General features: G+C 36.0%; 1 protein-coding gene across 3 annotated transcripts in view; it reads left to right on the forward strand.

Moving 5' to 3' along the window:
• The window catches only part of LOC122414470 (kielin/chordin-like protein), a 207,435-nt gene extending 193,089 nt beyond the window's left edge, over window positions 1-14,346 (forward strand). For all 3 annotated transcript variants that reach the window (XM_043425765.1, XM_043425763.1, XM_043425764.1), the window contains 5 exons: window positions 3,629-3,808; window positions 6,753-7,093; window positions 8,787-9,095; window positions 9,280-9,480; window positions 9,740-14,346. In XM_043425765.1, the coding sequence (XP_043281700.1) occupies window positions 3,629-3,808; window positions 6,753-7,093; window positions 8,787-9,095; window positions 9,280-9,480; window positions 9,740-9,982 (1,274 nt within the window). In that variant the 3' untranslated portion in view covers window positions 9,983-14,346. The remainder of the gene's footprint in view (window positions 1-3,628; window positions 3,809-6,752; window positions 7,094-8,786; window positions 9,096-9,279; window positions 9,481-9,739) is intronic.
• The last annotated feature ends 3,342 nt before the right edge of the window (window positions 14,347-17,688 follow it).

A 17,688-nucleotide genomic window follows, 5' to 3' on the forward strand; every position in this document is an offset into this window, starting at 1 on the left:
CATCATCTTCGCCGGTTACTTATTCCTCTCAAGCTTTGATCAAATTTACATTTAGTATCAGATAATAAACCGTCGTATAGTGGACTAATCAGAATCGCGGAACAGCTAACATCTGTGATTAACGCCCTGAAACTCTATTTTATAAAACAGGAATTATGAAACTTATATATAAACAAAAAATTTCTACAATTTGAAGTATAAAATTCGCTTGAGCCAAGCCCGATTATATTCTAACGTAACTTCCCTTGAATTAGTAACTCCCCAAAGTCGATGGATGTTTATGAATTTGTAAACATAAGGTAACACTTCCCCATTCACTGGTATCGAATATTCTCTTCACGAATACATCGAAAAGTATATAATCCAATGCTGCATTTTGAAGTAACATTTGAAAATCCTTTTTGACGACATGCGTTTGGGAGTTGAATCCCACATTGCAAGAACCTAAGCATCAATGGGCTCACATGTATTGCGCTCTTTAGTGACCTACTATTACCCCTTAAGTTCTACGTGTTTCGTGTGGTTGAGATGTTAAGACGAAATAGCATTAAACCCTTCAGCGTCGTCTGGGTCGCACGTGCGGAACTTTGCTCCGCTTTCCATTCTCTCTTCACAGTGCCTTTGAAGACGCAAGAGGGTCCACTGCTGTTGAACGTCTCGGTCGCCTGTCAAAGGCATTGTTGTCGGTACTCAAACGATCCTCCTTATGCTCCACATCCCTTATTTTACTCGATATTGCCCACCCCCTGATCCCTCGACATTTTTTCGTCGACGAGCGTTCCTCATGATCGTTCGGCTATTGAGTTTCTTTATTACTTCGAATTTCTATCCAAGTCGTTTGCATCGATCACCTCATTGATCACACATCGAAAAAGCTATTGAGCTTTTTATTCCTTTCAATGCGATAACAAAGCCGTCACAAGGAACAGGGAACAAAAATTTGTGATTTGTAAGTAAGTCGGAGTCAATATCACTCACGATTGATAACGACTTGTCTTTTTCACCACTTACCAATTTTTTTGGATCTGCATCTTCGCCTGCAAGGAAAAAAACAATGATTATTGTGCAAGGTTTCAAACTCGCGTCGTTTCTTTATATTTCTTATCATTTTTCCAAGAATCAAAATTATAATCGCAATCCCTATGCACATGACGTTCGAAGGGTCGTTATGAGAATAGTCGAATGTTGCTCGAAATTAGTTTCAATTCGCTGGAAATTGCCTGCTACGTTTTTTTTTTTTTTCTTTTTTTAACAACATTCAAAAACTTTTGAGTGCATTTAATTGCCATCTGACCTTGGTCGAAAGAGCCGCGATGTCTCTTGGATCGATACCGTGTTCCTAATGGACGTTTATTAAAATGAAATGGTAGGAAGGATGCATGAGCCAGGAGCGAAAGAGCAAGAGTGGAAACCAGGTCGACAAGTTAATGACGTCTTAAGTAAATACAAGAGCGCGAGCGAGAGAGAGGAAAGTAGCGGCAACAAGCCTTGTATGATAATAGCTCAGCGGTTCGGTGATGCTCTGAGGAAAAGTTATGTTCTGTGACGGGTCCCGAGGTGGGATTCGACTTTGAAGTCTCCGAGCACACCGAAAGTAATGTACGTGTACATTATGCATATCAGGATGTTGCAGAATGAATAACTCTGTTGCTACGCGTGAGCTTTTAGCTCCAGGTTATAACAAAATTACAATCATTTCTATACGTACAACAATTTTCGGAAAGGAGATGCATTATTAACTTTCAAATATACACGTCAATTTCTCTTGAGCTGCGTTCACGGCTTGAAATACGAGTCTACACACTGAGGAAAAAGTATTGGAACAACAAAATGTGACATTGCGGGGTGCTGATGAAATATATGATCGTCGCAAGGTTAAACATGGTTAAACGAATAAAATAGTTTTAAAACTCTTCCGATAACATCAATTGCTGTTGAATCAGTCATTTTTGTTTCTCAGTGACTTGAATTTTGATTTCGGGACTTAATCGCCAGTAATAAAAAGCGCGAACTTTCAAATTTTTTGTTCTAACCGTACAGTCTGAATTCTAATCGTCTTCTGAGATGAAAAAATATTATGTTTTCATGAGTTAGAAAGCTACTCACCGGAAATTACATTGAAAATTGCTCCATAAGCGGGGCACGTATGCCTTCTCGTTAATGCAGAGTGATTCGTGTTTCCATCGGAAGTTTTAAACCTTAAAATACTTTGCGTTACGAGAAATTCCCGAGTTCTAGTGTTAAACGAAATCGTGATTTTATCGAAAGCGAAATTTCACCCTCTTTTCTCTTCTCTCCCACAAACACACACATATAAGTACACAGATCTGATAGAAAATCGTATAAATGTGTGTGTGTGTGTGTATAAAAAGGTATGCACGAAGGTGTATACCGTCTCGGAGGCAAGAATAACTCGGTTTTCTGGCCTTACGATTGTAATTTCAACGATTTTAGTGATATTTATATCGTTCGTGTCAAACGTACAAGACTCAAGAACCCAGTCGCGCGCATTTCGCTCTCGACCCGTTTCGAAATCGTTTTCTGGCTTGGGCTTCCACGATTTTCAAACGAGAAATCGTTCACCGATAAACGAAATGTTGAAGGCGCGAAACAGAGCAAGGGTCTGAATACGTCCGGGATAAGATCGCTACGGGAGTGAAAATAAACGGAAATGGCGCTTTAGAGGGACGAACGATCGAGAAAAAAATAATCGTTACCGAAGCTTTCGTTGATCCGTCAAACCTTTTTGTTTGCTCGAGTATTAACGCACGATCATTCAATACTTTTCTCGGAATTGCCCCAACTTGAATTAACGTTACGATAATAGAAAAATTGGCGAAGCATCGCAATAGAATATTTAAACGAGTTTCTCGGTTTTTTCATATATCATTATTCAAAATTTCACCTCGTTTCTATAAACGTCTCAGCCCCTAAAAAATTATTCTGGAATTCGACACGAAATTTATCGTCTCCTATAAACGATAAAGATTTTCACAATCGCTTTGCCACCTTCGATCGAGGAAAGTGTTACCCGAAAGGAGCTCTGACGTGCTGACAGTGTGATCCCCACAAGTTCACCATGTCGCGACGCGTTAATCAAACTCGAAATCGAATTTCAAAGAGCTTGGCGAATCTAATGTCAAAAGCGAAAATTGATCCGCTACGACGGTCTATCAAAATGCACACTAGTTAAAATGTTTGATGTCACTTCAACAAAGAGCTGCGCTCAAAAGGAGCGGAATTTTGGATCAGGCACCAGAGAACTGCTTATAGTTTGACACTTGAACCACGTGCTAAGATTTGAAAACTAATTTGTCTACGTTGTCAAACATTCCATTTCGCTTCAACTTTCCTTTAACAAAAAATTGTTAGATATTTCGATACGATGATTTTTTTCTGTTTTCTACTCTTGCAATAATAAGCCCTGCGACATCGAGTTTAATAATTTGTTAAACCAGGTTTCACACTGAGCTTTACTTCCCATGAAATCCCACTGTAAAACGAACTTCAGTATTTACGAACAATGAGAATTAACTTTGAGTAATATTACCACGGTTAATAATCCTTAATAGATAAGAGCTACAAACATTCGGTTTATATTAACGTCATTGTTGCCTTATTTTTTCAGGTGTTCACAGTACGAGATGTCCTCCGGACAGTATACTCACAGAGGACGGTGCTTGCGAGTGCGTGTCGGTCTGTCCGACCCACAAATGTGGACCAGGCGAACGACCTTTAGAAGTAAGAGCCGCAGCGGTCCCGGTTACTCCAGGCAGCTGTTGCCCGCTGTACAACTGCGTTCCCTCAGGTAATTACAAAAGTCGTATCAAAGCAGCAGTGTTCTAACTAGTTTCGCCAGGCTCGTCCTGAACCATGAATCCAGCAGGTTCTTTCCTTTGGCGTTTTTCCGTCCGGATATCGTCATTTCAAGCTCTCAGGAAGTGGATAACTCGAACCCCATAAGAGTACCTTCACGGAATAGCTCGTGTGTGACTTTTTTATTTTGAGCCGTTTGCATTCCCAATGAGCTTTCGTAACACAAATTGTTTATCAGGATGTCTTCGAATGCATATAGAAATTTTTCAGATCCAATGGGAACCAAGAGACTTATTCTTGTCACTTGCTACACGCGGAGCCATTCATTCAATTTTTACAAGCGATGGAATCTTAAGGTAGTTCGGGAGCTAAGCGCCGTAGAAAATGGAGTGCAACCTCCTTCCTGTGTGAACATTATTCGTTGTGAAGTATGTTCCAAAAGTCATTCAAATTATCGTTAATGATCAATAAAAAAACATTTAGTTACGATATTTTAATAAAATTTCATAATTTCTCGTGATTTTGGAATTTTTATATTTTCTCTTTTGCGTACGCCCCTGCTAGAATACGTCTTCATGCCGTATGCACATATACGAGCGTACAATATGGTCCTAAAGTATAGTGATAATCAACAGCGCGAGACAAGAAATGACTCAAGCTTCCACCCAAATTCTCATATGATTTTTATTACAATCATTTTTTTTTTAAAACTAGACGGTAGATCGTGTTTTTTTGAAATTCTTTCTTCAGAAAATACTCTAACACTGTGTCTTTTAAATAAAGAAAATCGTAAGAACCGTTCTCGAGTTATTTCGATACACATTTTTTGTTTGACGATTACCAAGTGTTGAGATGAAGAAACCATAGAACTTTAACTTGCAATATCTGAGAAACTAGACGGTAGAACTTTTTTTTTTTTTTTTTTTTTTTTCAATCGATTCGTTAGATTTTGCTGCTCAACATATATTTTTTTCATTTCCATAAAAAATCAGGCTTTGCTATTGATAAACGTTGAATTCAATAACAGTTTTATGTCTGAGTCACACTGTGAAAAGCTCAAAAACTAATCTGCAAAGGCTCTCTTTTTTCCCCCAAGGAACAACGCATTCGAAATTTATGCCAACTAAAAATGCTCAGGTTTTCCCAATGAAATTTTCACATAAAAAATCTCATATAAACATTACACACATTTGGGTATAGAAAGAAAACGACTTATATTGTTACGCACCCGGCACAGGTGGCACAGTAACGCTCACAGAATGCTTCTCTCGACGGTTCAAACACGCCCTTTCATCGTTCCGATGTAGGCACTATCCGGAATCGCGCTCTTCCGTTTCTCCTCGAGGGTTAAAACCTAGTCGTTGCATTACGACTTGGCTGTCCGTTAGAATATAACAGAAAATGTATACACGTGGAAATATGTGTTTGAGCGCGCGTGTATGCACGAGTATACATATATTTAGATATAAAATCTAGATGCCTATACGTGTATTGGGTGAAACGAACTTCAAGCTATTCCCCCGCAAACAGAAGCAGACCACCTCGCAGTTGCACTATCTCGGATCTCCGCCGGGATTTCCTTGTGAAATACGAGCGTTCTACCACTGTACGCGTATACGATCGTGTTTTGTACAACGTATACATTTGCAATACATTTTCGAGCGTTCCCGCCATTTTATAACTGTATATGTTCTGTATGCGCTTGCATATAAATATATATAAAGGGTTTGAATACCTCTGCCAGTATGGAGTTTATACGAAAGGTGGCATAAGTTACTGGGATGCGCCAACGACCAGTGAACTTTGGCGGTGTCGAAATCCAACGCTATTCCAAATATCCCTTGAGTTCACGAAGCAATATTGGGCCCCATACCTTACAGGAATAGCTTGATACTAGCGTATTATACGTGTTTTTTTTTGTGAGCCACCACGATGTTCGCACGAGCTCTTTTCGAGCTCGGTTCATTGATTTTAGAGGTTGTCTCAATTGGGAGACTCGACGTTTAGAGACTTTGCTCCTGGATCAAATGCTTTGGTTTAGTCTCAATGTGAAATTTTTTGAAACTTTTATCAACCTTTTTTGTAGATTTTCAATCGGGACTAGGGAGAATATCTTTTTTTTTCATATTTACTAAGAAATCCTATAATAGTTGAAGCTGAATGCTGAATTAAGGTAGTTCATGCACGAAACAATTTTTTTAAGATAGTCCCATATCAAAATACGCATATTAAATTTGAAAGAGTTCGTCATATTGATTATTTAGATAAACGTGCTTAAATATGAAGAAAAATACACAGGGGTATTGGGACTATGCGTAAAAACTCGCTTATCTTTTCATATAACGAATGAACGCTTCTTACGAAGTTTGTTAAAAAGTACACAATAATAATGAAGCATATAATGTCTTATTAGTAATGAAGATATGTTACGTTAAAGATGAAACTAAATTGGTAAAATGAGCACTCACATTTACTTATTTCGGCATTTTGTTTTTCCTTGGCTTGAGCCATTCCTGTCACAGCCTTCTGTCTTTTTATTAATTCTTTTTTTTCTCCATTTCCCTTTATGTTTTCCCTTTGTGTTCTCTAAAGCGATTTTTTATATACAAAACTAAAGTATTTCAGTCAGGGACGAATAAAATTTGGGGTTCAGTCAGCGATGGATCCCCGTTTAATCAATGGCTTGTAATTTCATCCAATAAAAATAAGTTGAAAAAATGTATTTACTATTTTGAATTAATAACTCTGAGATTAATTTAGAGTGATAATATCTTGAATTAGGGAGTAAAAATCGAGCTAATTTAGACACCCATAAAATTCGATCCTACGGGCTACCTTAAGAGCTCAAATGAGTCAAAATATTTGTACCATTGATTTACAAAAATAAGAACTAGCAGCTTGGTTCAGTTTGGCTTGAAAAACCATTTTAATTACAGAAACCATTTCTTGGGACGAAAACGATGATAGTCAGCTACGAAAAAAATGTGTCGACGATTTCGGGATTCCCCGTCCGTCGGGCGAGGAATGGCAGCAAGGTCCCTGCGTCAATTGCACCTGCGAAACGGGCGTTATCTCGTGCCATGCCACCATGTGCAAAAGCTGCGAAAATCCAGCACCCCTTTTGCCCGGCGAGTGTTGTCCTCGTTGCTTAACACCCACGAACGAGACGACTGCTCCTCCGAACAATTGTCCGTCTCTCGACGATTGCCAATTACCATGCGGCCAGTTCGACAATGGAGTGGACGAGTGTCCATCTTGCAAGTGTCCCAAAACAAAGGTACGCAAGGATTCATTTAAAAATCTCTGTATCTCAAAGATCTTTGATGTTTTTTTCATTAGAGTGTCATTTCGTAGCAAAAGTTGAAGGAGAAAAAGGCGCAGAATTCTTCGTATTTTTCTTAAGATAAAATTATTGCGACAATGAAATAAATTAGGTCAAAATATCAGGATAAAAATTCCTGCAATAACCTTGTAACAAGGAAAGAAGAGGTAGGATTCTTACGTTTCGAGTGAAAGAAAAAAAAAACAATTGCTTGTAACGACGAGCAAAGGGAAAAAAGTATGAGGATAGAGGACGAGGAGAAGGAGGAGGACGACGTTATTAAACGCGTTCCCGAGATGCTCGAGGGCTCCTATATATAGCAGAGGATACGAGCGAACGTTCGCAACGTCTTTTCTATTCGCATGGACCGAATTCGAAGCTTCCGGTGAAAAATCTAGTGAACTACGAGCTCCACTCAATATGATACACTCTTTTCCTCGCTCGCTCTCTCCCTCCCCGTGTCCTTTTTCTCTTACATTTGTCTTAACGTCTCTTGGGGAGACGAATAGGAATGAGAAAACGTTTCACACAGAGAGATACGTACCCCCGGGCTTTCATTATATTTCTTAGATAACTGCGAGAAATAAAAGACTGAGACCCGAAGAAATGATATCTTTGGAAACTCTCTTGGAAGCTTTATCGAAAAATTGTTACCAAAAGAGTTCTCTTCCCCTCTCTCTACCTTCCTCATTTCTGTCCCTCTTGGAAGACTTTGATTCCCGTTTGTTCAGCAGTCTCGAGTGATCAATAAAAGTTTTGCACTCTTGTAGCATTGTAAGTTTTTTTTTATAATTTTTTCTTTACAATGGTCCCTTTGGTACCGAGTTACTTTATCATTCGCCGATCCTTTTCTCTCAGCTCGACTATTTTTATTTCTCTCATTCTCTCTCCCTCTTTCTCTTTCTACAATCGCGACACTTTAACGATCGTACGGATTAAATTCTCATTCCAACGTCGCTACTGAGTGGGGAGAAGCAAAGCTCATTATTAACAGGTGAAGCCAATTAAAGCAGAGCATTCTCTATGTTGTGGCGAATCCCTGATAATTCAGTCCCAGACTCCTTCCGCCAAATAATTGTATTAACTTTAATCCACTCCGCTCGGATCTCCATTTGTTATCAATTCGTAAGACTCGTGCATCCACGAGATCCGATTTTCCTCGTAACTCAATCCGGATCGAAGCTTTTACGTAATCGATATTTTTCATTTTTTTCCCCCCCAATATTTTTATCCAAACACGAACTCGTGTCTGAAGGGCAATAATAAATCTCAGCGTAGTCAAATTTTACGGTCCTCCGTATATTGAATTCTTCTTGTAGAACGCTCTCTTAAAAATCTTCATAAGATACGAGATTGAAGAATTATGAAAATGTACGATTGAGCGGTTATTAAAAGTCGTTCAACTGTGTAATCGAAAAGTATTAAAATGTATGAATCGAACTATTTTGAGGGTAAAATCCATAATGGAAAATGAGATCAGCAATAACGAACAGAATTTAATATCCATCGAGCAGAATTTTATACATTATTCCAAATATAAATTTCGCATTAATTCATCAATTTATATTTGCATTCATAATTTATTCATCGGAGTTTAATTTCAATCGGCGAATGCTTTGATATTGAATATCTTTTTCTGCTCGAGCAGTGTCTACCTCTCCATCAGTGTGGGTCAAATTGCATGGTAGTGAAGGACGACGATGGCTGTGACGCTTGCGCCTGCAATAAGGACGAACAACCTGACGGCCCATCCTCTCACAACGGGGCAGTAACTTCGGAAGATTCCGGAGTCGTTTGTCCAGAACTCAAGTGTGATTTGCACTGCGAACGTGGCCTGGTGATGGACGAAAATGACTGTACTCTCTGCCAATGTAAGCCACAAGCAGGCTGTCCCTCGATGGCAGGCTGCAAGAAAAAATGTCCTTACGGCTACAAAACCAACAGACGCGGTTGCCCTGTAAGTTCCTTGCAGAACTCATTGAAAATATGATTGAACTCGATCATTGATGTCCTGCGTTAGAAGAAATCTGTTCTGTTCGAAAAGTGCATTTATTTTAGCAAAAAATGTTGAGATGACCCAGAAAAACTATCGCGTTCAACATTCAATAATCCTGCAGCTTGGAATATTCATTTTCGAATAGGTTTGTCGATGTCGTGCTACGTGCACCGATCTCCACAATACGACGCATCCCGAGGGAACCTCTTGGGAACCAGACGTCTGTACAGCTTGCTTTTGCGATTACGTGGGAAGACTTGTCTGCAAAGAGACAGTCTGCTCAGTTGCCTGCAGCAATCCCCTTCCAGCACCCCCTGGATCTTGCTGTCCAATTTGTCCAACGAAGGTAAGTCGTTGCATTTGTCCATAAGTAACGTGATAAAAAATAATTTTTCTTTTTTATCAATTTTTTCTTTCTTTCTAAAAATTTAATCGTTAATTGTGTTTCAATGAATAATGAGCTTACTGACAGCTTATGTTTATAGAACTTTTCTGTCAAAAAAATGGCAATAAGTTATATCGAATTTTCACCTCTTTTTTCAATTCAATTTTCATTTAGCCATTCAATATTCATGATTCAATCAAATTGAACTTTTTGCCTCCAGCATCCGGACAGAAATGGAACAGTGCAGCATATACCAAGAGGTTGGGGAACGGTGCCAATAATTCTCATATCAACTCTTGCTCTCATCTGTATAATGCTAATATTCTACGTTTTAAGAGGAAGATTTCGTGGTCGACTTTCACAAAAAGCGTCACTCTATTCCACGTATCCAACGCAATATTATAAATGTGTGCCAGCGTATGAAATGCCCAATCACAGAAATGAAAAAGTTGTTCCCCTCTAAACGGAATTCATTTTTATTGCAAATCCAAGTTTATTTTATTTTGTTTGATGTAAGAATTAGACAAAATGTAGTGATTTATGGAAACGTGTTGTTTCCTTTTTTTTATTATTGAAAACAGAACTGGAAGTTTCGAGCGTCGAATCATCTCGCGTGTATTTATCTCCTTGTTTATTTATCGATTTTGTAAAATTATTTTCATTCCATCAGTATTGAAACATTTTTTCCTCAAATTCATGAAAGTTGAAAGAATTTATCAATTGAGAGATCCTTGCTACTTTTTTATGGAAACTTCATATCGATACAGATGATCGCCTATCATGCATACACACGGGCTAAAGGAATCGAACTCTGAAACTGTGTTTGATATATTTATTATCCAATATTATTTATTCAACAGAAATGATTCGATGAAAGTGTTTCCAGTGTTCGTATTCGCACGCGTTCACCTCGAAAAATAAATAATTTGTGACGTGAAAAATCAACTGGTGCAGATATGATAACTGTTGAGGGAAACGTAAAAAAATAAATTAAAACAACAAAGATAACTGAAAAGAGTGAATATTGTTTTGATTGATGAAAGAAAAAGTGGCCATTTCATGAACTAACACAACAATACTGAACTTGTGTACACTTTTTTCTGTATTAACTTACCTCGAATATATCTTCCTCAACTATATTTATTAATTAATGGTAAAATGTAAACATTGAGATGCAGAGGGAAAACCGATAACGACGACGATAAAAAAATACTTATAAATATATAAATAATAAATATAAAAAATACATATACATATGTAATGATATAACAAAATGTAAATAAGACGATTGTAAGTGAGGTTGTGTATATCGTGAGATTTTGATCGATTTATCGAAATTTCACACACTTAATTTATTTATACTCGAAGATGCTGACGAAAATTCGAGTCGAAAATCATTTTCTTACGAAATAAATGGAAAAAAATGTTTTTTTGGTTGGAAAAAATTTCTTACAAAAGGATTATCGAAATAATCATTTTGCCCAAATAATAATGCTTCAGAATTATTTTTTCATTGGGAGTGTGCTCGCATACCTGACAGTATAATTTACAAGTATTAATATCACGAAAATGATGTGAAATTCGATTTTTTCATAAATCAATGATTCCACCATCCATTGATGATTTGACTTGTATTCTTTTGTTTACTTTTGTTAAATTAATTACGAGTTTTACGCCTGCAAAGTTATAATAAAAATTTTGCTTTCGTTGTCGACGATTCGAGGAACAAATCTCGTTCATTTTTGTGAGATTCGAGATACGCAAATACCATGAGATTTATGTTGCAAATTTGGATTGTAGATTATTTTTCACGTGAAAAGAAAAACCAATGTCGACAATGTGATGTATGTTAGGCATTCTCGGTCAAACGTCATCCTCATATATACAAAACATATATCTAGTGAGAAACGATGACCATGTGCACTAGCGCTGGAATCAACAATTTTTGGTTAACGTATTATTGTGCAATTGAGCCATTTACCACGAAGAGTTTTTTAAGTTTTTCGATTTGAACCATGTTTTTTGAGTTCGTAATAAGAACAATAATTTTTCCAAAAGTAATTTCAATTCATGATTCCGGTAACTCAGAATGCAATTTAAAATTATGATTCTCGTGATTTTGTGATAAGTAACATTTTTCTATTGATTGGCCTGAAAAAAAAAAAACAAAAGTCATAGTAATGAAAAGGAGTGAAACTCTTGAAATTTTCTGCTTTTCAGTTGAGCGTATGAAAATCTGTAAAAATCGTAAAAAACATTCGTGGCAATTAGGTTAATGACACGATGCGCGCAACAGTGTTTTTCGTCGAGAATTTTGTTGAATTTCTTTGATGAATGATAAATAGCTGTGTTATTAGACTGTTCCTACATAACGTTCTGCCTCTGTTTAATTTAAGAATCTATCTGCTTTAATATTTGAAAAAAATCTACTATACATATATATAAATATGATTATAATATTAAACAAAATAAAAAAATTATTTATCATCGACATAAATTGATTTGACGATTTTTATTTATATATTAACGTAACGATTTTGTCAAAATATATTTTCTATTAATTTATCCAAGTTAGAATTTTCGAAAGTGATATGTTTTTTTCGTGTTTGAAATGGGCGAGCGAAAAGGGGAGGCGAAGAGAGAGAAACGATTTCCACATATCCACTCATAATTATGTAGACGCGCGGGTGATCGTTTCGTTTTTAATTGATATATATTTTTTCAAACGTGATACCTCGATCACAACGGAGGATTCTAGCTCGTACTAGATTATTCCGGGAGTGTTAACGCACCACGTAATGTTATAATAATTAAATAACAACAATAATATTATTAATAATATGAAAAAAACTAGTAATAACTGTAACAACAATAATCAACGTAATTATAATACTAACGTATACAATGGATGTAGTTTTTAAGACGCGGAATAACACAGATTCATGTAAACACGATGGTGAGGTTTCACTTTTTCTAGAAATAGACCCACAATTTTTCGTAATTTTCTTGTACGCGCATCATCGCATTACGTATAATCCTTATAAATCACGCAGCACAGTGGCACAGTGCTACAGAGTTTTGAATTGAATGACGAGAAGTCTGGAAGAAAACGAAAATTCATTGGGTACTAAAATCCCGATATTTTTTTATTTAACAAAAAATGCTGTTGTTCTTATTTTTGTATATAAACTGATAAATCGGTTTTAACGTATTTGCATTAACTCGATTTCTCATTTTGGCAATATTGAATCTTATAAATTTCTGAAGCGATCTCTTTTAGGATTTTTAATGGGAATCGTCGTGTGACGATTACGGAATACGAAAATATGCTGTTTACTGGTCTCAGGATCGTAATTTTTTGACTGGAAAAACGTGTTGATCAAAAGCTGTCGCATATCAGTCGAGGATCGTGAACTGTGCCGATCGACCCTCGTTCCAGAAACCTCGTCGCACTTGGGCCAAGTCAAGCTCATTCCAACTCAAAAATCGACTAAACTCTGATTTTTATTACTTCAACCGTCGATTCTATGTTGTGAAAAAAATTCGCCGCAATAAAAATGGACCAGTAATTACATAATTGAATTCGAAAAGCAACATTTTTCAATCGAACAGTGACTTTGAATTATTCATATTCGGATAAATGAAAACATTAAAAAATTAATCTCATAATTAAACAATAGCATCAGCGAAGAAAAAACAGAGTGTTAAACCGAAGAATTGAGAATCGTAGTTTACTCGATTCGACGCGGAATGATCGATATACATTATAAACATGAATATTGTTTGTCAATAAAGAATAGGATTAAAGTTTCGTACGTGTGTACCTTGGAGACAATATTTATTACGATTCGGAGTAGTGGATGTGTAAAAGAAGGGCGATGCAGTCCAGATTTGTGAATGTCATTGACGCAACTTAGTTGCTTGAATATAAACCCTTAAATATTAATACTAATGTTATTAATAATATTAATGATAAAATAATGATAATAATATTAAGGTGATGATTTCGCGTGAAGGCTTTTTTGGAATTTTTTAGGGAAAGCTACAGCGAAATTTTTACAACACATTCATTAACATTTTGTTTGCTAACAAGTTCGCTCAAGATGTGAATAAACATGCGGTCAAAGTTTCGCAGTTTTATCATTCGCTAGTAAATATTTCCGAAAGAATTGCGAGTAAAAGCCTTCACACGGGATAACGGCATTAGCGATAAGTTTAATGATAAAAACTAGTGATTTAACATATCCAACAAAATATTTCGGAATTCGTTCTATTTAAAAAAAAAAAACTTTGCTTATTAATAAGGACAAACGAAAATTCTTTTGACGAGGAATTGATGTACAGTCCCTATCGTCGAAAATATTACAGGGCTAATTTAATTGATAAACAATTGCAGTCAGAGACTCTGAAAGAAATTTAAACGATTATTGCCATTGATTTTTTTAAGCACCGTAAAAATTTTTAATAACGAGTTCATCCATGGGACGTTTTGCTGTGAATTTTTTTGTTATTTTTAATACCTTTTTCGACGATGGTGTCTTCCCCGTTAAAGCCACCTTGTAAATTCATAAATTGATCGAATATATCGATCACACTTGCATATTGGAGTTGTGCTACAAAGAACACAATAAAAACAACCAAACAATGTCAAGTAACAAGAATTAAAAGGAAGACACAAAAAGTAAATCCATATCAGTGTAACGTAATTTAGATTTGAAATAAAAACGATATATGATATAAATATTATAATTAATTAAGTCGTGTTTACAATTAGCTCTTGTATGTCAAATAAAAGAAGAGTAAATAAAATATATTGTTGAAACTCGACTGTCTTATCGGAAGGTGCTTATTTTTTTTCTCATTTTTACCATTAAAAGGTGACCTTGCACGCTTGGTTTTCAGAACTCAATCGTAATTTTTTTTTTCAGTGAAAAAAATTCAGTTGAAGGGCAAAAAAGTTCGTCGAGTTTCAAGAGTCACGTTTTTTCCAAAAAGAGCTGCGTTTCGTGCATAAATTTCGAGTCAAAGAGAAACGTTGGAAAAGTTTGGACACAGAGAATGAGTTTTTGTTAGAAGCGAGAAGTTTCTTCTGTCTGCTCATTTTGGTTCGTGTATATACTGACAAAGGGCTTCGAATGTCAGACTCACATGGGCTCCGTAATTCTCACACGAGCTTCAAATTATATCTCCGAATTAAGACGAAACCTTTCCAACGGAGCTGAGAAATCTTCATTTAATTATGTTTAATCGTAGTTTAATTACTCCGACTTCTCTCGGCTTTTGCAAAAAAGTTCAAAACTCAATTAAAGCTGCATTCCGTAGGAGTGTTGAAATGCTATAAAATTAATGCCAAAATGAGAAGCCCTTAGAGGCATGGGACTAAATAGGAGTGTGTTTATTAATATTTTGATGGTTGTGCCTCTACTCATTCCGGTAATTATGCAATTTAAGAACTTTTCCGAAAAACGACTGGAGCAGTTTTTTTCATCGCGAAACTATATATTCTGTTATGGTGAGTGATGTTCTATCGATGAGAGTCGGTTTAAAATTCCGAACTTAAAATAACCAGAAAGCTCAAAATTCCGAAAATTTAGCTAGGACTCGATATATATATGTATATATCGTGCTACGACCGTTACATATCAGTGTTCATCAACGTTAAGGAAGTTCACGTGAATCTAATGAAAATCGAAAATTCCAACTTTAAGAGTTGAACGATGAATTTGGATTTATTGAAATAGGCTACTCCCAACTTTAAAGAGTCAAAAACGAAAAGAAAAAATAGAATATTTTTAGATATCAATGATGTCTTGAGAAAACCTTGTTACCGGTGAAGATGACTTGGGAATAGAAGGCAATAGACTTCGAAAAGTTCCAAGGTTCGAAAATTTTCGAAAATTTCAAAAATCAAAAAAATGACGTTCAACGATGGGTTCGAAACATGTTTCACGCGATTTTGAGGCGAATGAAGCAAAGTTGTATTGACCGAAAAAAAAAAATTCGAAGGCAATAGACTTCGAAAAAATTCCAATGTTTGAAAATTTGTTTAATTTAAAAAATCTAAAAAATGACTTCCAACGATGCGTTCGAAACATATTTCATGCGATTCTGAGTCGAATGAGACAAAGTTGTAATGACCGAAAAAAAAAAAAATTTTCGAAGGCTATAGACTTCGAAAAGTTCCAAGGTTCGAAAATTTTGATAATTTTCGATAATCGCAAAAATCGAAAAAATGACTTCCAGCGATGCGTTCGAAACATGTTTCATGCGATTCTGAGTCGAATGAGACAAAGTTATGAACGAAAAAAAAAATTCAAAGGCAATAGACTTCGAAAAAATTCCAATGTTTGAAAATTTTTTTAATTTAAAAAATCTAAAAAATGACTTCCAACGATGCGTTCGAAACAGGTTTCATGCGATTCTGAGTCGAATGAGACAAAGTTGTAATGACCGAAAAAAAAAAAAAATTTTCGAAGGCTATAGACTTCGAAAAGTTCCAAGGTTCGAAAATTTTGATAATTTTCGATAATCGCAAAAATCGAAAAAATGACTTCCAACGATGGGTTCAAAACATGTTTCACGCGATTCTGAGTCGAATGAGACAAAGTTGTTATGACTGAAAAAAAAAATTCAAAGGCAATAGACTTCGAAAAAATTCCAATGTTTGAAAATTTTTTTAATTTAAAAAATCTAAAAAATGACTTCCAACGATGCGTTCGAAACAGGTTTCATGCGATTCTGAGTCGAATGAGACAAAGTTGTAATGACCGAAAAAAAAAAAAAATTTTCGAAGGCTATAGACTTCGAAAAGTTCCAAGGTTCGAAAATTTTGATAATTTTCGATAATCGCAAAAATCGAAAAAATGACTTCCAGCGATGGGTTCGAAACATGTTTCACGCTATTCTGAGTCGAATGAGACAAAGTTGTAATGACCGAAAAAAAAAAAAATTTTCGAAGGCTATAGACTTCGAAAAGTTCCAAGGTTCGAAAATTTTGATAATTTTCGATAATCGCAAAAATCGAAAAAATGACTTCCAACGATGGGTTCGAAACATGTTTCACGCGATTCTGAGTCGAATGAGACAAAGTTGTTATGACCGAAAAAAAAATTTCTAAGGCTATGAAAAAATTCCAAGGTTCAAAAATTTAGAAATTTTTCGATAATCGCAAATACTGAAAAAATGACTTCTCATGATGCGTTTGAAACATGTTTCACGCGATTCTGAGTCGAATGAGACAAAAGTCTAATGACCACGTTTTTCACGTTTGAATCGGCCATATTTTTTTTTCTTAATGTTTAATCGGAATTTTGAGCTAATATTCTGTAAGAGCATAAATATCTACGTCGATATACCCGAAAACAAAATTTTTTCAACCGCTATAACACAAAAAATAATCGCGTTGAAAGTTTGGTAAAAAAACGGGACGCTCGGGCGTCAATGGGTTAAAAAAACACCCACGGACATGTTCTGAAGCGAATTTTCCGATAAATCGTGGCAAGTCTCTCTGTTTCTGCCTCGAGAAGCAAATCGTGAATAGAAAAAAAAATAAGAATGATCACTTGTCTCAAAATTCTGCTTCGGGACGGCTTTGTCGACAATTGTACCCTTATGACGGGAATATTCCGGAATGAATACTTCGACCAAATTTGGCACGTCTTTTTTTTGACCTCACGAAGTGATTCATGATATAAAAAAGATATGAATGCCGATAGGAAAAATTATACGAAATTTTCGAAAAATTCAACTCTCTTGATGGCACGAATTTTTCGACTAAACTTGGCACGTCTTCCTTTTTTGACCTCACGAAGTGATTTATAGGTCACATACTTCCCTCTTGAGTCAGCTGTAGGTCGAAAACTTCAACCCCCGAGATGGGGGTATTCCGGAACGAATTTTTCTACAATATTTGGTACGTCTTATTTTTTTGACCTCTCAAAGCGCTCCGTACAATAAAAAAGATATGAATCGAATTTTTTTTTTCGATTTCGTTGAAGTCCAACGTAGGAAACTTCAACGACATGAAAAACACTTATTCGAAGTTAACGAGTAATAATGACATAAACGGTGGAAGGTTTGACAGCACCATGAGCCAGCTAGTTCAAAATATAGACATGCATGCCCATATAATTAGAAAATGGCTGCTATCACATTTTGCTTAACGATTTT

The sequence above is a fragment of the Venturia canescens genome, chromosome 8 (genome assembly GCF_019457755.1).
Source record: "Venturia canescens isolate UGA chromosome 8, ASM1945775v1, whole genome shotgun sequence".
Taxonomy (NCBI): Eukaryota; Metazoa; Arthropoda; class Insecta; order Hymenoptera; family Ichneumonidae; genus Venturia; species Venturia canescens.